General features: G+C 44.4%; 1 protein-coding gene across 1 annotated transcript in view; it reads left to right on the forward strand.

Annotated features, from left to right (window-relative positions):
- The first annotated feature begins 430 nt into the window (after positions 1-430).
- The window catches only part of LOC133540674 (uncharacterized), a 74191-nt gene continuing 49823 nt past the window's right edge, over positions 431-24798 (forward strand). The window contains exons 1-14 of the mRNA XM_061883489.1: positions 431-440; positions 493-756; positions 2311-2571; positions 2644-2904; positions 6385-6645; positions 9654-9923; positions 10995-11255; positions 11330-11590; positions 13561-13821; positions 13891-14148; positions 17995-18255; positions 21125-21385; positions 21470-21730; positions 24445-24705. Of these exons, the coding sequence (XP_061739473.1) occupies positions 431-440; positions 493-756; positions 2311-2571; positions 2644-2904; positions 6385-6645; positions 9654-9923; positions 10995-11255; positions 11330-11590; positions 13561-13821; positions 13891-14148; positions 17995-18255; positions 21125-21385; positions 21470-21730; positions 24445-24705 (3412 nt within the window). The remainder of the gene's footprint in view (positions 441-492; positions 757-2310; positions 2572-2643; positions 2905-6384; positions 6646-9653; positions 9924-10994; positions 11256-11329; positions 11591-13560; positions 13822-13890; positions 14149-17994; positions 18256-21124; positions 21386-21469; positions 21731-24444; positions 24706-24798) is intronic.

The following is a 24798-nucleotide window of genomic DNA, read 5'->3' on the forward strand; positions in this document are numbered from 1 at the left end:
TGAGACTTAAATGCTTCTACTGAGGTAGCATCTCGAACTGTTACCGGGAGGGCATTCCAGAGTACTGGAGCCCGAACGGAAAACGCTCTATAGCTCGCAGACTTTTTTTGGGCTCTAGGAATCACTAATAAGCCGCAGTCCTTTGAACGCAGATTTCTTACCGGGACATATGGTACAATACAATCGGCAAGATAGGCTGGAGCTAGACCGTGTAGTATTTTATACGTAAGTAGTAAAACCTTAAAGTCACATTTCAAGGGCCCTAGCAACAAGAACTTGTGATTCTTTTATTATGTCAACATGCGACTAAATTAACAACAGGCTTGATTTTTCCAAAATTATGTAAAAGAACGAAAGTTGCCGTCAATCCCACGTGGGTGCCCGGGCCCCCAAGCACCCACGAGATCGGCGCCTATGGATCAGGCCCACAATGATGCAAAGTCAAACACAAAACCGTAACTATTTCCATCTTTGACTGTTCTCTCCGTGAAGGTCCTTGTCCTCACGGTGATCTGGAGACGACGCTGGACTGTGACGCCAACACGGTTGTGGTGTCCTGGACCCGAGGGAGTGGCATTCGCTACTACAACGCTTCCGCCGACGCCTTCGACGTCGCCCACAGTGAGACCTGTTCCACCAACGGCACCTCCTGCAACATCAGCTCTCTGCGCTGTGGGGAGAGCTACAAAATAAGTGTCAGCGGACAAGGACGGGATTGCCCCAGTCCTGCCCAGGACTGGCACCGCGTGACCACAGGTAACTAATAAAGAATTTCAATAATTTGTATTTCGATAAGTGCCTTTCAAAATTAGGCGAACGCACAGGATGTGAAAGCAAATATGCTCCCATCATAATAATAATAGATTTTATTTGTAAAAAACATTTTCCATTGAGCAAACAACCTAAAAGTGGTACAGTGTATTAAAAAAATAAATACATAAAAAGATAATAAATATAAAAACTAGACTTTTTTTAAAAAAGAAGGGTTTTTAAGCCTTTTTTTAAAAGCCTCCACAGTCTGTGGTGCCCTCAGGTGGTCAGGGAAAGCGTTCCACACCACAGACTGGGAGGTTTTGGTGTCTGAGAGGATACACTACATTGCCAAAAGTATTTGGCCACCTGCCTTGACTCACATATGAACTTGAAGTGCCATCCCATTCCTAACCCATAGGGTTCAATATGACCTTTTGCAGCTATTACAGCTTCAACTCTTCTGGGAAGGCTGTCCACAAGGTTACGGAGTGTGTTTATAGGAATTTTCCCACCTTTTTTCCAAAAGCACATTGGTGAAGGTAAATGTCTGGCTCTCAGTCTCCGTTCTAATTCATCCCAAAGGTGTTCTATCGGGTTCAGGTCAGGACTCTGTGCAGGCCAGTCAAGTTCATCCACACCAGACTCTGTCATCCATGTCTTTGTGGACCTTGCTTTGTGCACTGGTGCACAGTCATGTTGGAAGAGGAAGGGGCCCGCTCCAAACTGTTCCCACAAGGTTGGGAGCATGGAAATGTCCAGAATGTTTTGGTATCCGGGAGCATTCAAAGGTCCTTTCCCTGGAACTAAGGGGCCAAGCCCAACTCCTGAAAGACAACCCCACACGATATTTCCTCTTCCTACCAATTTTCACACTCACACACAACGCAGTCCGAAATGAATCATTCTCCTGGCAACCTCCAAACCCAGACTGGTCCATCAGATTGCCAGATGGAAAAGCGTGATTCGTCACTCCAGAGAAGGCGTCTCCACTGCTCTAGAGTCCAGGGGCGACGCACTTTACACCACTGCATCCCACGCTTTGCATTGGACTTGGTGATGAATGGCTTAGATGCAGCTGCCCGGCCATGGAAACCCATTCCATGCGTACTGAACATGGGGTAAATGGAAGGTGACATGAAGTTTGGAGATCTGTAGCAACTGACTGTGCAGAAAGTCTTTGCACTATGCGCTTCAGCATCCGCTGACCACTCTCTGTCAGTTTACGTGGCCTACAACTTGGTGGCTGAGTTGCTGTTGTTCCCAAAACTCTTCCATTTTCTTACAATAAAGCCGACAGTTGACTTTGGAATATTTAGGAGCGAGGAACTTTTCAGATTGGATTTGTTGCACAGGTGGCATCCTATGACAGTTCCACGCTGGAAATCACTGGGAGCGACCCATTCTTCGAAGAAACAGTCTAAGTGCTCGATTTGATACACCGGGCCAAGTGATTAGGACACCTGACTCTCATTATTTGGATGGGTGGCCAAATACTTTTGGCAATATAGTGTATGTTACCAGGATCCAAAGCCACTGCTCTTGTCAATCCCTCTCCAGCTCCCTGCCCTCCGACCCAGCTACGTGTCGACTCATCTTGTGACTCCGAAGACATCGCCCTCTCCTGGCAAGCCTCGCCAGGCTCGCTGACCTACACGGCGGTGGCAGAGAACACACGTGGCCAGCGATGGACGTGCAACACCAGCAGCACTTCCTGTTCCATACCCGCCCTGCAGTGCGGACAGTCGTACCAGGTCTACGTCTCTGGTGTGGACGACCGGTGCAATGGAGCCAGGAGTCAGATTGAAGAGATCCAATCAGGTGGGACATGTCGGTATTGGTATTGACAAGCAACCTTTTCCCCCAAACTAAGTCTTTACCGCCCACCCTCAGCCCCGTGTGCACCACACCATATCCAAAAGGACTTTGACTGTCGGTCCGGTGTCCTCAACGTTACTTGGCAGTCCACGGGCTACGCTCCGTACTTCCACGCATCCGTGCTGAGCAGCGAAGGTGACGTCAGCGGGTGCGTGACAGACGGCCATCACTGCGTGGTGCAGGGCATGGGGTGTGGTCTCACCTACGACGTGACAGTCCTGGTCCAAGATGGTGCCTGCAACAGTTCCCGCAGCCCAGCAGAGCAGGTCACCACAGGTAAGTCCATTTCCGCTGGCATGACTCCGATCAATGGTACTATATACTCGTATAGCGCTTTGACGCTATTTCCACATTCACCCATTCACACAAACATTCACGCTAACCACGACCCATCAGGAGCAAGGGTGAGGTGTCTTGCTCAAGGACGCAACAGACGTGACGAGGTTGCGGATCGAACCAGGTACCCTCAGGTTGCTGGCACGGCCACTCTCCCAACCCCCCCAGTCTTACATTATATATCAAGAAAACGCGCAACAATGTATTTTGTAAACAACCTTGCCAAATATAACTGTTAATAAAGTTCAGAGAATCTGGTGGAATCACTGCGCCTAAGCGATGATATTACGGACCTTAGATCCCTTATATCCTTTACACATCAGTGTGTAAAGGATATTATCAGGTTCAAACACTGATGACATCTATTAAACAAGACATGAAGGAAAGAATTAAACAGAGACAGAATTACATTTGGACTCAGATCTGAAAAGAGACATGGCCACTGTACTCTCTGTACAGTCCTGCACCACGCTCTGCCCAAAGATGCTACTCCTCCTTCTTTATTTGACTTTCTCCCCCCCTCCTTCCCACAGCTGCTTCCTGAGGGAAGTGGGTCGTAAACAGCGTTGCCTTCAGTTACCGAACAGTTTGAAGAGAGTTCGTCAAATAGTTCGAAAAGAGTCCCATAACATAGTTCAAAGAGAGTCCCATAACATAGTTCAAAGAGAGTTCCATAAAATAGTTCAAAAAGAGTTCCTCCGGAAGTTGGGCAGATCCTGCCATCTGTCCGCCTTGAAGTCCCAGTGGAGTTTTACAAGCCTTCTTCTTGGTTGGTTTCAAAGACAGCCTTTTGTCTTCTTCTCAGGAACACAATGTAAAACATTTTTTTTTGATAATTTAGAAACAATTATTCTAACAGATATCACCACATGGGCTCAGGAACACTTCAGAAAACCACTGTCAGTAACTACAGTTTGTCGCTACATTGGTACAGTAAGTGCAAGTTGAAACTTTACCATGCAAATGCGAAATACATTTATCAACAACACCCAGAAACGCCGACGGCTTCGCTGGGCCTGAGGTCATCTACTGTAAGATGGACTGATGCAAAGTGGAAAAGTGTTCTGTGGTGTGATGAGTCTACATTTCCAAATTGTTTTTGGAAACTGTGGAACAAAGAGGTGGGCGGGGTTTGGTAGTAGCGGGGGCGTTTATTGTAGCGTCCCGGAAGAGTTAGTGCTGCAAGGGTTTCTGGGTATTTGTTCTGTTGTGTTTATGTTGTGTTAGGGTGCGGATGTTCTCCCGAAATGTGTTTATTCTTGTTAGGTGTGGGTCCACAGTATGGCACATATTTGTAACAGTGTTAAAGCTGTTTATACGGCCACCCTCAGTGTGACCTTTAAGGCGTATTGGCGCTCTGTACTTTTTGAAACCGGTACCGATAACTTTGAAACCGATACCGATAATTTCCGATATTACATTTTATAGCAGGGGTGTCAAACTCAAATACAGAGTGGGCCAAAATTTGAACAAAGCTGAACAAAACCGCGGGCCAAAGTTGAACAAATTAACCTTTTAATAGGGACCCAAACAAGTTTTGCATTAAATATTGAACAAGCAAGGCTTATATAACTTTATAGTGACATGCAAAATAGAGTTTCAAATAATAATGATAATAATAATAATAATAATTAAAAAATATCAATAAAATAGAAATAAAAATGTAATGCTCCTTTTCTATTTGGAGCCCTCTGAGGTAAATATCAAAATAAACTTTTTCCACGGGCTAATACATTTGAAAATAAAATAACAATAATGAATTAATCAAACGCCTTGTGATGAGGTGGCGACTTCTCCAGTGTGTACAAGCTGAGATAGGCTCCAGCGAACCCCAACGGGACAAGCGGTAGGAAATGGATGGATGGATGGAATGAATCAAACATTCAAGCCTTGAAGTAGCCAGAGAAAGTGCATGAATACAAAATTTAATTATTGCTCAGTTTGCTACACTGATTTGCTTTAACACTGAATATGGAACAAGCAACGCTTATATAACTTAACAGTGCAAAATCAACTTTCAAAAAACTAACGAAAAATAAAATGATAATAAAAAATTTGGTGGTAATGGGGAGGTGTATAGTGGTGCAAGGGGTTCTGGGTATTTGTTCTGTTGTGTTTATGTTGCGAATGTTCTCCCGAAATGTTTTTGCCATTCTTGTTTGGTGTGGGTTCACAGTGTGACACGTATTTGTAACAGTGTTAAAGTTGTTTACACGGCCACCTTCTGTATGGGTGTTGACCAAGTATGCCTTGCATTCATTTCTGGGCGTAAAAGCAGCATATATTATGTGACTGGGCTGGCATGCTGTTTGTAGGGAGGAAAAGAGGACATGACGACAGGTTGTAGAGTACGATAAAGGCTGGGTCCTCAATATTGTTGTCTGGGTGGAAATCGGGAGAAATTCGGGAGAATGGTTACCCCCGGGAGATTTTCGGGAGGGTCACTGAAATTCGGGAGTCTTCTGGGAAAATCGAGAGGGTTGGCAAGTATGAGTATTAAGGGTGAATGCTGTGTTACAGCGGCACCACTGCTGTATAATACGGCCGGGCCAGCTCTAATGTTAATTTGATATTACCTCAAGGGCCAAAATAAATTAATATTATCGTACATCTCTACTAAACATGAAGTACACGCTTGTGTACTTATGGACTAAGTACATCATATCAAAAGATGCTTCTTAATTTTAATTCTAATTAGGGTCCAATAAGCCCAAATAGCAAAGAGAAATAAAATAATAAAACATGTAAACAAACAGCTTGGGCCTTATGTAAAACAACAAGCACATTCTGAAATCGTGCAAATCATAATGTTGGGCTTTCATAATGCGGGCGCCTTTTTTGGAACAAAAATAAATAAATAAATAAAATAAAAATGAAAAAAACCTGCATCCTTATCCTATTGATATCACAAAATAGGTCCACATTAGTTTAGACGGATGTTCTTGGAATAAAAGTTAGTTCTTTTCGAGACTTCATAGAAATGAATAATTTAAAAAAGTTAACCATGATTAATCAAAATGAATATATTTTTATAAATGTCTCTAATGATAATGTCAATGAGGGATTTTTAATCACTGCTATGTTGAAGTTGTTACAAATATTGATACTGTTGCTGATAGTATTCATGTTTTGTTTCACTACTTTTGGATTGTTTTGTGTCATGTTTGTCTGTCCTCTCTATTGCTCTGTTTTTTGCAGTTCTGAGTGTTGCTGGGTCAGATTTGGTTTTGGAATTGGATTGCATTATTATTGTGTATTGTTTTGTTGGATTGATAATAAATAAATAAAAAATACATAAAAAAAATAAACAAAAAGAATCCACAGCAATAATGTGATTACAATATAATAGATAAACATTTACAATTCAACTTGTCAGCTGTTTTTTTTTTTCTATCTCCTTCTCCACCATGTCCTTGTCAGCTCCATGTCCTCCGTCATCCTTCCTCCCCACTCTGGACTGTGACACCGGAACCGTACGGGTAAACTGGACCAACAGCGATGCGGGGGTCGTGTACACGGTGTCTGCCGTCGACCTCACCGGTCGCCAGCATAACTGCAGCGCGACAGACGGCGGTTGTGATCTGAGCACGCTGGACTGCGGCAAAGAGTACAACGTCACCGTCACCCCATCAAGGGATGGGTGTGTGGGCGTGATCAGCCCGTCAAGGTGGATTCAAACAGGTAAGGCATTTCAACTGATCAGTGGTTCTGACATTTTTTTGTCACCAGGTACCAGAAAAACTTAGCTCTCCGAGTAGCGCCATAATGACCAACAGTAAAATACAATAGCGTAGTAGGCCTAAGTTTTCATTAAAAACAAAGCAGATGTATTGTCTAATAAGTATATTTGATATTATGTGTCACATTACACACAGTTTGAACAATAACACTGTAGCGTAGTTCGGGAATGACTGAAAGAGATTAATATAAATAAATCAGATAGTAATTAAGTAGACTTTTAACTTGCTACGGTAATTTTTTTGTGCATAAAATATACAAAAACCAAAAGCAGTGAAGTTGTCACGTTGTGTAAATGGTAAATAATAATAGTATTTGATAATAAATAATAATAAATAAATAAGTGAAGCATTAAATAAATAATAAGTAATAATACATAATATATAATAATAAATAATATATAATAATACATTTAAAAAATATAAATACATTTAAAAATACAAAATAAAAATAAAATTAAATAAAATGCTACATTCATATACAGAACCCAAGACCAGTGAAGTCGTCACGTTGTGTAAATGGTAAATAAAAAGAAAATATAATGATTTTCAAATCCTTTTCAACTTACATTCAATTGAATAGAGTGCAAAGACAAGATACTTAATATTCGAACTGGGAGACTTCGTTATTTTTTGCAAATATTAAATAAATAAATAAATATATACATACATAAATAATAAATAAATAAATACATGAAAATAAATATATAAATAAATAATAAGTACAACATTAAATACATAATGATAATAAGTAATAATAGATAATAATACATAATATATAATAATGAATAATTAGATAAATAAACCAAAATACATTTAAAAAAATAAAAAATAAAAATACAAAAAAATTAAATTCTAGATTCATATACAGATCCCAAAACCAGTGAAGTTGTCATGTTGTGTAAATGGTAAATAAAAAGAGAATACAATGATTTGCAAATCCTTTTCAACTAATATTATAATGAATAGACTGCAAAGACAAGATACTTAACATTCGAACTGGGAGACTTCGTTATTTTTTGCAAATATTAAATAAATAAATATATACATACATAAATAATAAATAAATAACTAAATAAGTAAATAAATAAATAAATACATAAAAATAAATAATAAGTGAAACATTAAATAAATAATGATAATAAGTAATAATATATAATAATGAATAATTAGATAAATAAACCAAAATACATTTAAAAAAATAAAAAATAAAAATACAAAAAAATTTAATTCTACATCCACATACAGATCCCAAAACCAGTGAAGTTGTCACGTTGTGTAAATGGTAAATAAAAACAGAACACAATGATTTGCAAATCCTTTTCAACTAATATTCAAATGGCCCTGCGATGAGGTGGCGACTTGTCCAGGGTGTACCCCGCCTTCCGCCCGATTGTAGCTGAGATAGGCGCCAGCGCCCCCCGCGACCCCAAAAGGGAATAAGCGGTAGGAAATGGATGGATGGATAATATTCAAATGAATAGACTGCAAAGACAAGATACTTAACATTCGAACTGGGAGACTTTGTTATTTTTTACCAATATTAGCTCATTTGGAATTTGATGCTTGCAACATGTTTCCAAAAAAAGCTGGCACAAGTGGAAAAAAAGACTGGGAAAGTTGAGGAATGCTCATAAAACACTTATTTGGAACATTCCACAGGTGTACTGGCTGACTGGGAACAGGTGGGTGCCATGATTGGGTATAAAAGCAGCATCCATGAAATGCTCAGTGGCCTTGTGGTTAGAGTGTCGCGCGTTCAAACCCCCGAGTCATACCAAAGACTGTAAAAATGGGAGCCATTACCTCCCTGCTTGGCACTCAGCATTAAGGTTTGGAATTGGGGGTCAAATCACCGAAAAATGATTCCCGGGCGCGGCCACCGCTGCTGCTCACTGCTCCCCTCACCTAAAAGCGGGTGAAAAGGGGGATGTGTCAAATGCAGAGGACAAATTTCACCACCCCTAGTGTGTGTGTGACAATCGTTCGTACTTTAACTTTAACTTAACTCAGTCATTCACAAACAAGGACGGGGTGAGGGTCACCACTTTGTGAACAAATGTGTGAGCAAATTGTCGAACAGTTTAAGAACATTTCTTAAGGAGGTATTACAAGGAATTATTGGATTTCACCATCTACGGTCAGTAATATCATCAAAAAGGTTCAGCGAATCTGGAAAAAAATAGATTAGATATTACTTTATTTATTCCTTCAAGAGAGTTCCTTCAGGAAAATTACAATTTTCAGCACAATCCCATTCACGATCAGACAAAGATTACAGGGAGACAGAACAGGATCGCTGACGGGTCTGCCGGCTTCCGGCGCCCCTTACAAAAAAGATGAGATACAGGTAAACAATGGGGGGAATGGGAGAAAAAAATAGAAGATTAAAATACAAATCACTGCACGTAAGCCATGATATTACGGACCTTCGATCCCTCAGGCGGTACCGCATCAAAAAGCGACGTCAGTGTGTAAAGGATATCACCAAATGGGATCAGGAAAATGTTATCCTAATCACCAGGGTGATTCCCGCATCTTCCGATCATTTGTGGCAGCTTTGGGGTACTTTGAAGACTGCCAGCAACTTCCAAATTGTCGACAAACCTGAGCAAGGCTTACTCCAACTAGCAAATGTCCTGGTGTCGTAATTCCGAATAGTTGGATATCTTCACGTCCTCGACTGGTAGGCTCGCCAGGCACGCGGCACTCCTTCTTCTCCTAAGAATCCGTCGTGTCTCCAGCAACAATCACTCCGTCACGACAAGCAGGTTCCCCCAAACCCAAGATCTTGCCAATTTCGTTGACGCCAATTAAATAGTTCCGATGTTTGGATTTGGAGAGCAGTCCACCAACATACCTCCGTTTTTGGTACAATATGTAAAGGATAATCATAGAAGATAATCCAAAGTAACTGCACAATGAGCGTAACTCTCTTATTCAACCCTGTAGTCCCCTGCACGCCCCATCTCTCAGACGTGGAGATCGACTGTCCTACGAACTCAGCCTGGGTGATAGGCGATGAGACTGCTGGTGCCAAGGACTACGTTGTCTTGGCGACCGACAGCCTTGGTGATGTGCGAATGTTTCAGTGCAACTCCACGAGTGACGGCACCTGCGCTCTGCCACCGCTGAGGTGCAGCCAGAACTTCACGTTCAATCTGAAAGCCCGTGACCATCAGTGCACCAGTCGGACCAGCAACCTTGTCACGACTTACACAGGTATGTCACGCACTTTTTTTTAAACATGTATGTCACAGGTGTATATTAAGCAAGCTTGGACTTTTTTTTGGTAGCCATCCACAAGCTTCTGGTTGAATTTTAGACCAGGAGAAAGAGGAGTCCTAAAGATCGTTTCTGCCGTCCTCACCACTCTCTGGAGAGACTTTCAGTCTGAGGCACTGCAGTCTCTAGTCCAGACAGAGATGCAGTTGGTTAGCAGGCTCTCTATAGTGACTGCGCAAAAAGCGCATGCGCTGCTGATCTCTTTTTACAAGAGCTTCGCTGTGTAGGGACCAGGTCATATTGTCAGTTATCTGCACCCCGAGAAACTTGGTGCTGTTTACAATCTCCACTGCTGTACCGTTGAAGAAGAGTTTAGTGTGGCCGGACTGGTGCCTCCTGAAGTCGGCGATGATCTCCTTGGTCTTGTCGACGTTCAGGACCAGGTTGTTGGTTCTGCACCAGTCAACCAGATGTTTCACCTCCTCCCTTGTAGTCCGTGTCGTTGTTTTCACGGATGAGGCCCACTACTGTCGTGTCGTCCGCATACTTCCCAATGTGGTTAGTAGTGGACCTGGCACAGCAGTCGTGGGTCATCAACGTGAACAGCAGCGGACTCAGGACGCAGCCCTGGGGGGAGCCGGTGCTCAGGGAGATGGCACTGGAGGTGTTGTCGCCCACTCTCACAGACTGGGGTCTGTTTGGGAGGAAGTCAAGCAGCCAGTTGCATAGGGGACAGCCAGTTGCAAGAATGATTCCTGGTTCCTTTTTGGAACTCTTTTGGAGTCTTTTACGGGGAATATCCATGTTTTTACAATGGCTTTTTGGTCACGACAATAACGTCTTTCAGATGGGTCAGTTGCCTAGAATACATGTGCCAACTAAACTACCTCCACCTTTAACAGAGATCATTCAAACTGAAAAGGTGGAAAAGCTACGTCGAAATTGACGTGACGTAACATCCAATGACAATAAACACTGGTCCAAGATCAGAGTTGCTATCAGTCACCATCCTGAAAGCAATCTTATCTGCATTTCTCAGAAGTTCTTCGCTTCTTCCCTTCCCTCCAGCGCCTTGTCCTCCCGTGGTTGTAGAGAAGTCCGTCAGCTGTGACAACGGTACTATCAGCATCTCCTGGGAGTCTGTCCCCGGTGTTGTATCCTACACGGCCACCCTGGGGCAGGTGGGCGGACACACCACCCGTTGCACCACGTCGGACTTGAGCTGCAACCTCGGCGATCTGCCATGCGGCCAGACCTACGTCCTGCTTGTCATGGCCGAAGGACGAACCTGCAACAGTTCCCAGAGTGAAGGACACATAGTCAGGACTGGTAAGAGCATACAAGTTGTACTGTCAGGCTGGTATGGGATTAAAACCAGTATCATTTCTTTATGGTCCTGTTAGTGCCGTGTGTTCCCCAAAAGCTCCAGGCCAGCCTGAGCTGCCACGACAACACAGCGTCCATGTCGTGGAACGACAGCTACGGAGCTCAGACGTACCACGTTAGGGCCACGAGTACGACTGGAGAGACGGACGAGTGTAGCACTCACGACACGCAATGCGACCTGACCGGCCTGAGCTGTGGACGGCTCTACACCGCATCTGTGACGGCGGAGGACAGCGACTGTCAGAGCCAACCAAGCCAGAGTGTGACTATCAGGACTGGTATGCGATCATTGCTTCTTTTTAAATATAGGAATTCATCACGTGCATACATACACTACCTTGCCAAAAGTATCTGCCTTGACTCACGTATGAAATTGAAGTGCCATCCCATTCCTAGCCCAAAGGGTTCTATATGACGTGGGTCCACCTTGAGCATGGACTTGTCCAAAATATTTTGGTATCCTGGAGCATTCAAAGTTCCTTTCCTGAAAAACAACCCCACACCATAATTCCTCCTCCACCAAATTTCACACTCGGCACATTGCAGTCCGAAATGTAGCGTTCTCCTGGCAACCTCCAAACCCAGACTGGTCCATCAGATTGCCAGATGGAAAAGTCTGATTCATCACTCCAGAGAACTCCAGAGTGTCAGGTTCAAACACTGATGACATCTGTTAAACAAGACAAGAAGGAAAGAATCAAACAGAGACAGAATTAAATTTGGACTCAGATCTGAGGAGAGACATGGCCACTGTACTCTCTGTACAGTCCTGCACCACGCTCTGCCCTAAGATTGTACTCCTTCTTTATTTGACTTTCTCCCCCCTCCTTGCCACAGCTGCTTCCTGAGGGAAGTGGGTCGTAAACAGCGTTGCCTTCAGTTACCGAACATTTTGAAGAGAGTTCGTCAAATAGTTCAAAAAGAGTTCCATAAAATAGTTCAAAGGGAGTCCCATAAAATAGTTCAAAGAGAGTTCCATAAAATACTTCAAAAAGAGTTCGTAAAATACTTCAAAAAGAGTTCCTCTGGAAGTTGGGAAGATCCGGCCATCTGTCGCTTTGAAGTACCAGTGGAGTTTTACGAGTCTTCTTCTTGGTTGGTTTCAAAGACAGCCTTTTGTCTTCTTGTCAGGAACACAATGTAATACAAAGTTTTTTTGTGAAAATTTAGAAACAATTATTTTAACACAGAGTCGCCGCTGTTCTTGAGTCTATTTGCGACGTGCTTTACACCACTGCATTGGACTTGGTGATGTATGGCTTAGATGCAGCTGCTCGGCCATGGAAACCCATTCCATCGAGCTCTCTGCGTGTGCTAATTGGAAGGTCACATGAAGTTTGGAGCTCTGTATCAATCAATCAATCAATGTTTACATATATAGCCCTAAATCACGAGTGTCTCAAAGGGCTGCACAAGCCACAACGACATCCTTGGCTCAGATACTAAATCAGGGCAAGGAAAAACTCAACCCAATAGAATGACGATGAGAAACCTTGGAGGGGACCACAGATGAACAGAGACGGAGAACTTTACGAGGAATTGCGAAAATTCAGCGATTTTAAAGAAAAAATAATCCAAAAAGGTGAAGCCAAATGAAAATTAAAAACTAACAATTACAATTATTTTATCATTATATATTTTATTTCTTTGCATGATCACAGGTGAGGCACTGCCTCCCCTGCCTCCCCTGACCGCACGTCACTGGTAACCATCATGCGTAATGAAGAAGTGCTGTGTTGTTGTTCTAGAAGGGGGCGGCATAGCTCGGTTGGTAGAGTGGCCGTGCCAGGAACTTGAGGCTTGCAGGTTCGATTCCCGCTTGTGCCATCCTAGTCACTGCCGTTGTGTCCTTGGGCAAGACACTTTACCCACCTGCTCCCAGTGACACCCACACTGGTTTAAATGTAACTTGGATATTGGGTTTCACTATGTAAAGCGCTTTGAGTCACTTGAGAAAAGCGCTATATAAATATAATTCACTTCACTAGAAAATGTACACGTATGGATCGATATCATTTACATTGGAACCAAAACTACAACCAAATCGGTGCTTTAAAAACAGTGCTGGTGCTTTAATGGTGCTCAAACAATTACTTAAAAATAAAAACAAAAACATCCTTGGCTGAACATCCTTTTGCTTGTGTTGTCATGTGTGCAAATAAGATGGGGTGTATTAATTTGAGTTCATTTCAAATTCTAAAAAAAATAGACCCAAAAAATGAATCCCCCTTGTGCTTGTTCTCCGTAGTGCCATGCATTCCTGAAAATATCTCCTCCGTGGTGGACTGCGACACCAATTCTCTGAACGTTACCTGGTCTGAGAGCTCAGGGGCCGACTCTTACATCGTATCCGTGCAGGACAGCAATGGTCAGACCACGACATGCCATGGCACAAATGGGTCCTGCGGCATAACGCTAATAGACTGTGGCCTGATATACCACGTCTCCGTGGTCTCCTCCGATGGTTACTGCAGCAGCCGACCTACTCTAGTCATCGACACTGCCCCAGGTAACAATCAGGAGACAGAAACTTGACCTCATAGCTGGAGTTTCAAGTCCATGCCTGTGTCCCCCCTAGTCCCCTGTCCACCGACTCATATCACGGCAACGCTGGACTGCTACACGCAGAGGACCACAGTGAGCTGGTATCCAAGTGATGGTGCTGTGTCGTACACCGTCAAGGCCACAGTTCCTGGCGACCTCGCGGCCTGTGAAACCAACACCACCCACTGTGATTTAGAAGGGATGCTTTGTGGACAGAGCTACTCCATCGCTGTCACGGCTGTGGGAAGCACCTGCAGTAGCACCGCTTACATGACTGGAACGCTGCTTACCGGTGCGCAAAACACAGCAAGTTGTGAATGTTTTATCGTCTCCTAAATTGCACTCAAAGTTCGATACGGTGGGGTCCCATAAATGCAACGTTTTATATAGTCTTCATTGGCTTCCAGGTAAATTCCGCATTGAGTTTAAGATTATGGTCCTGACTTTCCATGCGTTGGATGCTGGTGCCCCTCAGCACATCACTGATTTGCTATGCCCCTACTCTTCAGGGCGCAGTCTTCAGTCCCTACTCTTAAGGGCGCAGTCTCCGGTCTTCAGGCCATGGTCTTCTAAAGATCCCCAAAACTCGTTTTAAAACCTGTGGAGACCTGGCGTTCCAGGCTATAGCTCACAGACTCTGGAACAATTTGCACCAGTCCCTTCGTGATCTTGACTGTGTTAAAACAACGCGATCGGGCCGTGTACCCCGAATTAATGACCGTTCTATTTCCACCAGAGTGAATTGCGTGGTTTTTCACCAAATTATCGCATATTTACAAACTTTATGACAACTCTAACATTTGACAACCAAACAATTAAACAAGGCGACACGGTAAAGAATCTGGGTATTATCTTCGACCCAACTCTCTCCTTTGAGGCACACATTAAAAGCGTTACTAAAACGGCCTTCTTTCATCTCCGTAATATCGCTAAAATTCGCTCCATTCTGTCCACTAAAGACGCTGAGATCATTATCCATGCGTTTGTTACGTCTCGCCTCGATTACTGTAACGTATTATTTTCGGGTCTCCCCATGTCTAGCATTAAAAGATTACAGTTGGTACAAAATGCGGCTGCTAGACTTTTGACAAGAACAAGAAAGTTTGATCACATTACGCCTGTACTGTATATACTTTTATATACATATATACATACATATATATCCATACTGTATATACCTTTATATACATATATACATACATATATACCTATACTGTATATACCTTTATATACATATATACATACATATATACCTGTACTGTATATACCTTTATATACATATATACATACATATATACCTATACTGTATATACCTTTATATACATATATACATACATATATACCTATACTGGGACGGCGTGGCGCAGTGGGAGAGTGGCCGTGCGCAACCCGAGGGTCACTGGTTCAAATCCCACCTAGAACCAACCTCGTCACGTCCGTTGTGTCCTGAGCAAGACACTTCACCCTTGCTCCTGATGGGTGCTGGTTGGCGCCTTGCATGGCAGCTCCCTCCATCAGTGTGTGAATGTGTGTGTGAATGTGGAAGTAGTGTCAAAGCGCTTTGAGTACCTTGAAGGTAGAAAAGCGCTATACAAGTACAACCCATTTATCATTTATTTACTGTATATACCTATACATACATATATACCTATACTGTATATACCTTTATATACATATATATATACATATATACCTATACTGTATATACCTTTATATACATATATACCTATACTGTATATACCTTTATATACATACATATATACCTATACTGTACATACCTTTATATACATATATACCTATACTGTATATACCTTTATATACATATATACATACATATATACCTATACTGGCTCACCTGCACTGGCTTCCTGTGCACTTAAGATGTGACTTTAAGGTTTTACTACTTACGTATAAAATACTACACGGTCTAGCTCCATCCTATCTTGCCGATTGTATTGTACCATATGTCCCGGCAAGAAATCTGCCTTCAAAGGACTCCGGCTTATTAGTGATTCCCAAAGCCCAAAAAAAGTCTGCGGGCTGTAGAGCTTTTTCATTTCGGGCTCCAGTACTCTGGAATGCCCTCCCGGTAACAGTTCGAGATGCTACCTCAGTAGAAGCATTTAAGTCTCACCTTAAAACTCATTTGTATGCTTTAGCCTTTAAATAGACTCCCTTTTCAGACCAGTTGATCTGCCGTTTCTTTTCTTTTTCTTCTATGTCCCACTCTCCTTTGTGGAGGGAGTCCGGTCCGATCCGGTGGCCATGTACTGCTCGCCTGTGTATCGGCTGGGGACATCTCTGCGCTGCTGATCAGCCTCCTCTTGGGATGGTTTCCTGCTGGCTCCGCTGTGAACGGGACTCTCGCTGCTGTGTTGGATCCGCTTTGGACTGGACTCTCGCGACTGTGTTGGATCCATTATGGATTGAACTTTCACAGTATCATGTTCTCATAGTCATCATTGTCACTGGGTCATTATTGTCACCGATGTCCCACTGGGTGTGAGTTTTTCCTTGCCCTTATGTGGGCCTACCGAGGATGTCATAGTGGTTTGTGCAGCCCTTTGAGACACTAGTGATTTAGGGCTGTATAAGTAAACATTGATTGATTGATTGATTGACTTTATGAAAGTCTTCAGAAAGAAGGAAATTAAAAAAAAACTAAATATCGACCCAGGGATGTCCAATGTGGCCTTCGAGGGTAGCTGATCAACTAAGGCTGGAGGTCTACGACAACGACCGCATTGATCGTGTACATACTGCCTGTCTCCTTCGACGCCTGAATCTATGGCCACTTCCTTCTCTCCATTAAGATGGTTTGGTCATGCGGCCTGAGATTGAGCTGGTTGGCAATGTCCGCCTCTCACCTCCGCTGCCTCACTGGCGGACAGCTGAAGACCTGGGTAATGATGATCAAAGAGGACCTCTCGGAACTCTCGGGTCCGCAAATGGTCGGCCTGCGCCGGTGGAACCGTGGTCGGTACGCCATCTCCTGCGACTTGGTATGGGCCCTCCGTTTGTGGGCCACCGGCTGATCCCGCCCCGGGTAAATGCCACCCCTAGACAAGACAAAAAGAAGTGATGTCCAGACCTACTGGTAAATAATGCCTGACCCATACTGTGACGAGGGAGCACAATCCACCATTCACGTTGTGTCACGTCCTGATGGCTTCATCTGGCCAGGATCTTTAGCTCTAACTCAATCGGTTCGCAACCGAGTGGAAAGCGACTGGGATGGGAATCAGCACCTCCAAGTCAGAGTCAATGGTTCTCGCCCGGAAAAGGGTGGAGTGCCATCTCCGGTTTTGGGAGGAGATCTTTCCCCAAGTGGAGAAGTTCAAGTACCTCGGACCGGAATCTTGTTCACGAGTGAGGGAAGAGTGGATGGTGAGATCGACAGGCAGATCGATGCAGAGTCTTCAGTGATGTGGATGCTGTATCGATCCATCGTGTTGAAGAAGGAGCTGCGCCGGAAGGCAAAGCTCTCAATTTACCGGTCGATCTATGTTCCCATCCTCATCTACGGTCATGAGCTTTGGGTCATGACCGAAAGGACAAGATCACGGGTACAAGCTCCTAAAATTAGTTTCCTCCGGCGGGTGGTATAACTCTACCTTAGAGATTGGGTGAGAAGCTCTGCCATCCGGGAGCTGCTGCTCCTTCACATGGAAAGGAGCCAGATGAGGTGGTTCAGGCATCTGGTCAGGATACCACCCGAACGCTTTCCTCGGGAGGTGTTTCGGGAAGTCCGACCGGTAGGAGGCCACGGGCAAGACCCCGGCACGTTGGGAAGACTATGTCTCCCGGCTGGCCTGGGAACGCCTTGGGATCCCCCGGCAGGAGCTGGACGAAGTGGCTGGGGAGAGGAAAGTCTTGGTTACACTGCTTAGGCTGCTGGCCCCGTGACCCGACCTCAGATAAGCGGAAGAAGATGGATGGATGGATGGATGTCGCGTCAAGTGGTGGCACTATCCACCAAACAGGTTTAGGCAGTCCGGGATAACTTTTTTGCAAAGGGTTAAAAATAAGTATTTGTATATAACGCGATCTTGCGAATAATGGACCCCAACGACCACGTTACATCGAACTTTGAGTGTAAAATGTTTTCACAACACTTCTGCTTCTCCTTCCCCCGCAGAGCCGTGCACCCCCAGCCACATCAGCGCATATTACAGCCTGACTATCGGCCAGGTGTTGTGGGACGCCACCACGGGTGCAGACAATTACACGGTGGAAGGTGTGACAGAACAGGGTCTGACGGTCTCGTGTAATACCAACAACACCCACTGCGCCCTGTTCAACATGGAGTGCGGTCAGATATACAACATCAGTGTCGCGGCAAACAACGTTGCGTGCCAAGGCGTGTCTGCCTCCACTGAAGACGTTTTGATCAAGACAGGTAGGGAAACCAAATTCATGTTTTTGTCCTGCATGAATGTTCCCTTTGGATTAATAATGAACGCTTGGTGAGGATAGTTTCGTAAGGCCATTTCTGATTCATCATGCCGGAGTGCTTCAAGCATGATCCACGAAAAGTTGTCAACATGAAACGTCGTTAACACAAATGGTTGTTAACACAAAATGTCGTTAACACGAAATGTCGTTAACAAGTTGTTTACACAAAAGGTCGTTAATACAAAAATGTCGTTAACATGAAAGGTTGTTACCGTAAAAGGACGTTTCATTAAAGGTCGTTAACACGAAATGTCGTTAACAAGAAATGTCGCTAACAAGTCGTTAACATGAAAGGTCGTTAACACGAAAGGTTGTTACCGCAAAAAGACGTTACTATTAAATGCGGTTAACACGAAAAGTCGTTAACATGAAAAGTTGTTAACAAGAAAGGTCAATAACACAAAAGGTCGTTGACACAGAAGGTCGTTAACATCTCGATAAAATGAAAGGCCGCTAATGCGAAGGTTGTTAAGGCGTCGTTAACACGAAATGTTGTTAACATGAAAGGATGTTGCCGCAAAAGGACGTTAACATTAAAGGTCGGTAACATGAAATGTCGTTAACAAGTCGTTATCGCGAAAAGTCGTTAACACGAAAGGTTGTTACTGCAAAAGGACGTTAACATTAAAGGTCGGTAACATGAAATGTCGTTAACACGAAAGGTTGTTACCGCAAAAGGACGTTAACATTAAAGGTCAGTAACATGAAATGTCGTTAACAAGTCGTTAACACGAAAGTTTGTTACCGCAAAAGGACGTTAACCTTAAAGGTCGGTAACATGAGATGTCGTTAACAAGTCGTTAACACGAAAGGTCGTTAACACGAAAGGTTGTTACCGCAAAAGGACGTTAACATTAAAGGTCGGTAACATGAAATGTCGTTAACAAGTCGTTAACACGAAAGGTCGTTAACAAGAAAGGTTGTTACCGCAAAAGGACGTTAACATTAAAGGTCGGTAACATGAACTTCGTTAACAAGTTGTTAACACGAAAGGTCGTTAACACGAAAGGTTGTTACGCAAAAGGACGTTAACATTAAAGGTCGGTAACATGAAATGTCGTTAACACGAAAGGTCGTTAACAAGAAAGGTTGTTACCGCAACAGGACGTTAACATTAAAGGTCGGTAACATGAAATGTCGTTAACAAGTCGTTAACACGAAAGGTCGTTAACACGAAAGGTTGTTACCGCAAAAGGACGTTAACATTAAAGGTCGGTAACATGAAATGTCGTTAACAAGTCGTTAACGCGAAAAGTCGTTAACACGAGAGGTTGTTACTGCAAAAGGACGTTAACATTAAAGGTCGGTAACATAAAATGTCGTTAACACGAAAGGTTGTTACCGCAAAAGGACGTTAACATTAAAGGTCAGTAACATGAAATGTCGTTAACAAGTCGTTAACACGAAAGTTTGTTACCGCAAAAGGACGTTAACATTAAAGGTCGGTAACATGAGATGTCGTTAACAAGTCGTTAACACGAAAGGTCGTTAACACGAAAGGTTGTTACCGCAAAAGGACGTTAACATTAAAGGTCGGTAACATGAAATGTCGTTAACAAGTCGTTAACACGAAAGGTCGTTAACACGAAAGGTTGTTACCGCAAAAGGACGTTAACATTAAAGGTCGGTAACATGAACTTCGTTAACAAGTTGTTAACACGAAAGGTCGTTAACACGAAAGGTTGTTACCGCAAAAGGACGTTAACATTAAAGGTCGGTAACATGAAATGTCGTTAACACGAAAGGTCGTTAACAAGAAAGGTTGTTACCGCAACAGGACGTTAACATTAAAGGTCGGTAACATGAAATGTCGTTAACAAGTCATTAACACGAACGGTCCTTAACACGAAAGGTTGTTACCGCAAAAGGACGTTAACATTAAAGGTCGGTAACATGAAATGTCGTTAACAAGTTGTTAACACGAAAGGTCGTTAACACGAAAGGTTGTTACCGCAAAAGGACGTTAACATTAAAGGTTGGTAACATGAAATGTTGTTAAGAAGTCGTTAACACGAAAGGTCGTTACCGCAAAAGGACGTTAACATTAAAGGTCGGTAACATGAAATGTCATTAACAAGTCGTTAACACGAAAGGTTGTTACCGCAAAAGGACGTCAACATTAAAGGTCGGTAACATGAAATGTCGTTAACAAGTCGTTAACACGAAAGGTCGTTAACACGAAAGGTTGTTACCGCAAAAAGACGTTAACATTAAAGGTCGGTAACATGAAATGTCGTTAACAAGTCATTAACACGAACGGTCCTTAACACGAAAGGTTGTTACCGCAAAAGGACGTTAACATTAAAGGTCGGTAACATGAAATGTCGTTAACAAGTTGTTAACACGAAAGGTCGTTAACACGAAAGGTTGTTACCGCAAAAGGACGTTAACATTAAAGGTTGGTAACATGAAATGTTGTTAAGAAGTCGTCAACACGAAAGGTCGTTACCGCAAAAGGACGTTAACATTAAAGGTCGGTAACATGAAATGTCGTTAACACGAAAGGTCGTTAACACGAAAGGTTGTTACCGCAAAAGGACATTAACATTAAAGGTCGGTAACATGAAATGTTGTTATCAAGTCGTTAACAAGTTACATACCTTAATTTGCGGGACCGGTAGGTTTCAGAGACTGTATAGTACCGAAAATGATTTGTTAGTATCGCGGTACTATACTAGTACCGGTATACCGTACAACCCTACACTGAACGAGCTAGGCCTGCTTAGCTCCTCTCTGACAACAGCGCCATCAATTTGTGTTTGAATTGTTTCCTAGAAATGCTAACTGCGTATGACGATTATTGTCACCTTCAGAGCCTTGTCCGCCTATCAACGTTCAAGCAAGTGTGGACTGCTTGAGTAACACGGGGGGTGTGTCATGGGAGGCCAGTTTTGGAGCCATAGCATACAAAGTCCACCTCGCCGGACACGATGGCCACTCTCTGTCCTGCTACACCGAAGACACCTTCTGTAGCATCGACGATCTCCACTGTGGAACGGTCTACTACACCACAGTCGTCGCTACCGGAGAAAAACTCAACAGCACCCAGTCGACCATTGTGCATCTCGACTCAGGTGTGTATATGAGCAATCAAACAACCTTCTTTTATATACTTCCATTCACAAAGACCAATGTAATGGGTTTGATTATTCCGGTAGCCCCTTGTGCAGTCACGAATGTGGCCACTTACCTGGAGTGCCACAACAACACAGTCAGGGTGAACTGGAGCTTGGCCAGTGGGGCCGATTCCTACAGGGTGACTGCAGTTTCAGCTGACGGCCACCAGGCTGTGTGTGAGAGTCCGGCGCAAGAGTGCGATTTAACAGACCTGCTGTGTGGTCGGACGTACAACATCAGCATCACATCCATTAGTGACCACTGCCACAATGAAACAGTCTGCAGTGTCACCTTCAACACACGTGAGTGCAGAAACATCCTCCTAAACGCCACAAAACCCCTCATAATCCAATTTCTGATTAAAAAAAACTAACAGGTAGTACTTTTCCGTCTTGCCTCTGGTGAGGGCGGTCACATTTTTTCCGCTCCCTTCTTCTCCCTGCTTGCTCTCTTTGTTTTGTCTTGTCTACACTTTTTTGAAGCCTCTTTCTTTGCGCTAAACATCAGACATGGGAATGTTTAGCTGGACTCTTGCCTCAATTGACAAGAGGTTCTGGGGAGCCTGGCTGCCCTGACGGAACCATTGCTGCGGGGTACGTGAGAGACTACTGGGATGAATAGAGAATCATGTGCCTGTCAGTCCTTTCCATCGAGGCGTGGAAGACATCTACCTATTTGGAACCGTGATTGCGGGGCACCTGCTGATTGGGCTGGGCATTGCTCTGGTGTATCGTCAAATTCGCAAGACGATGGCATCCACTCAAGGAGCCTAAAGGCTGTTCGTCGCAATGGAAGGTTTGGGCTAGGCTGTGGGATAACAGACTTGGGCGATTTCTGAACTGAATCGCAAGATCAATCATCAATCAATCAATGTTTATTTATATAGCCCCAAATCACAAATGTCTCAAAGGACTGCACAAATCATTACGACTACAACATCCTCGGAAGAACCCACAAAAGGGCAAGGAAAACTCACACCCAGTGGGCAGGGAGAATTCACATCCAGTGGGACGCCAGTGACAATGCTGACTATGAGAAACCTTGGAGAGGACCTCAGATGTGGGCAACCCCCCCCCCCTCTAGGGGACCGAAAGCAATGGATGTCGAGCGGGTCTAACATGATACTGTGAAAGTTCAATCCATAGTGGCTCCAACACAGCCGCGAGAGTTCAGTTCAAGCGGATCCAAGACAGCAGCGAGAGTCCCGTCCACAGGAAACCATCTCAAGCGGATCAGCAGCGTAGAGATGTCCCCAACCGATACAGGCGAGCGGTCCATCCTGGGTCCCGACGAGCGGTCCATCCTGGGTCTCGACTCTGGACAGCCAGTACTTCATCCATGGTCATCGGACCGGACCCCCTCCACAAGGGAGGGGGGGACATAGGAGAAAGAAAAGAAGCGGCAGATCAACTGGTCTAAAAAGGAGGTCTATTTAAAGGCTAGAGTATACAGATGAGTTTTAAGGTGAGACTTAAATGCTTCTACTGAGGTAGCATCTCGAACTGTTACCAGGAGGGCATTCCAGAGTACTGGAGCCCGAACGGAAAACGCTCTATAGCCCGCAGACTTTTTTTGGGCTCTAGGAATCACATCATGGAAAAGCTGGTTGAAAGGGGAAAAATTGGATATGAGAGCCAGCATGGACGAATAGAAGAGACAAGCCCTTGCAAAGCCTTCATCCATCCATCTTCAACGTCTTATCCGGAATCGGGTCGTGGGGACAACAGCTCCAGCAGAGACCCCCAGACTTCCCTCTCCAGAGCCACATTAGCACCTCCTCCTGGTGGATCCCGAAGCATTTCCAGGCCAGAGAGGAGATGTAATCGCCCCATCTGGTCCTTGGCCTGCCGCGGAGTTTCCTCCCATTGGGACGTGCAACGAGGACCTCCCTAGGGAGACGCTCGTGAGGCATCCGCACGAGATGCCCGAACCACCTAAGCTGGCTCCTTTTCAAGCGAAGGAGCAGCGGCTCTACGCCGAGTCGCTCTTGGGTGACTGAACTTCTCACCCCATCTCTAAGGGAGATGCCAGCCACCCTTTTGAGGGAACTAATTTCGGCCGCTTGTATCCACGATCTTATTATTTCGATCATGACCCACACTTCTGAGGTACAACTCGGTTGGTAGAGCGGCCGTGTCAGCAACTTGAGGGTTGCAGGTTCGATCCCCGCCTCCACCATCCTAGTCAATGCCGTTGTGTCCTTGTGCAAGACACTTTACCCACCTGCTCCCAGTGCCACCCACACTGGTTTAAATGTAACTTAGATATTGGGTTTCACTATGTAAAGCGCTTTGAGTCACTTGAGGAAAAAGCGCTATATAAATATAATTTCACTTCACTTCACTTCATGACTATAGGTGCAATGCAATGTCTGCTCGCGGAAAAGCAAAAATCCTATCCTAGGATTTGACTCCCTCGAATGGCGTTGACGCTGCACCAACAGGAGCAGGCTGTTCTGAAAACATCCCCCGAGGACTCCTCAATGATGGGACGCTTTTGACCTCCCTCCTCAACGACACCTGGAGTCGAACCTTTGCTTGCATGCAGAACGACCCCAGGCCTATGGACACAACATCAACACACTTAAGACAATGGGCATATACGCACACACAACCCTCTCTCCCACCCCACGCTTTCACCACCGCTTGATTCCTCTTCGGGGTGATGGACGGCTGGCAGCGCTTCATAGCAGCAGTCGACCTCCAAGGCCCCGACTCCCCGACCTCTGTTGTGAGTTGTTGTGATTATATGAAACATGTTTATGTGTGCATGGCATGGAGGTTTTTTCCACTCCAGACCGGGCCCCCTTAGGAGCCTAGTCTATTGTGTTTTTTTTAACTCATCCTTCCCCAGCATTTACCTTTTTCCCGTCTTTTACGGGTTTCGACCCATCAGCATTCCTGTTCTGTACCCCTGTACACTGTATGTTTGTCTAATCTTGAACGGGTTTGTGCTGAAAACATAGTTTCGTTGTACTTGTGCAATGACAATAAAGTCCTCTCCTATCCTCCTGCAGGTCCTTGTGAGCCCTCGTATGTTGGCGTGGACCTGCAGTGTGGGACCAGCACAGCCAATGTGCACTGGGAGTACAGCCTGGACGCGGGGCTTTACGTGGCAATGGCTACCTCCAGCATGGGAAGGTCTCACCAGTGCAACTCTACCAATTCCAGCTGCAAGTTCTCAGACTTGGACTGTGGAGAAACATACACGTTCTACGTCACCGCCGTCGGTAACGTGTGTCACAGTGAAAACAGCAGCGTTGTTTACATTCAGACAGGTAACCAAGGGATGAAAGCTTGAATCTAGTTTGATTCATCCTGTGTTTTTCAACCACTTGTGAGATTCAGTCTGGTGGGCCGTGGGAGAGTAG

The sequence above is a fragment of the Nerophis ophidion genome, linkage group LG22 (assembly GCF_033978795.1).
Source record: "Nerophis ophidion isolate RoL-2023_Sa linkage group LG22, RoL_Noph_v1.0, whole genome shotgun sequence".
Lineage (NCBI taxonomy): Eukaryota > Metazoa > Chordata > Actinopteri > Syngnathiformes > Syngnathidae > Nerophis > Nerophis ophidion.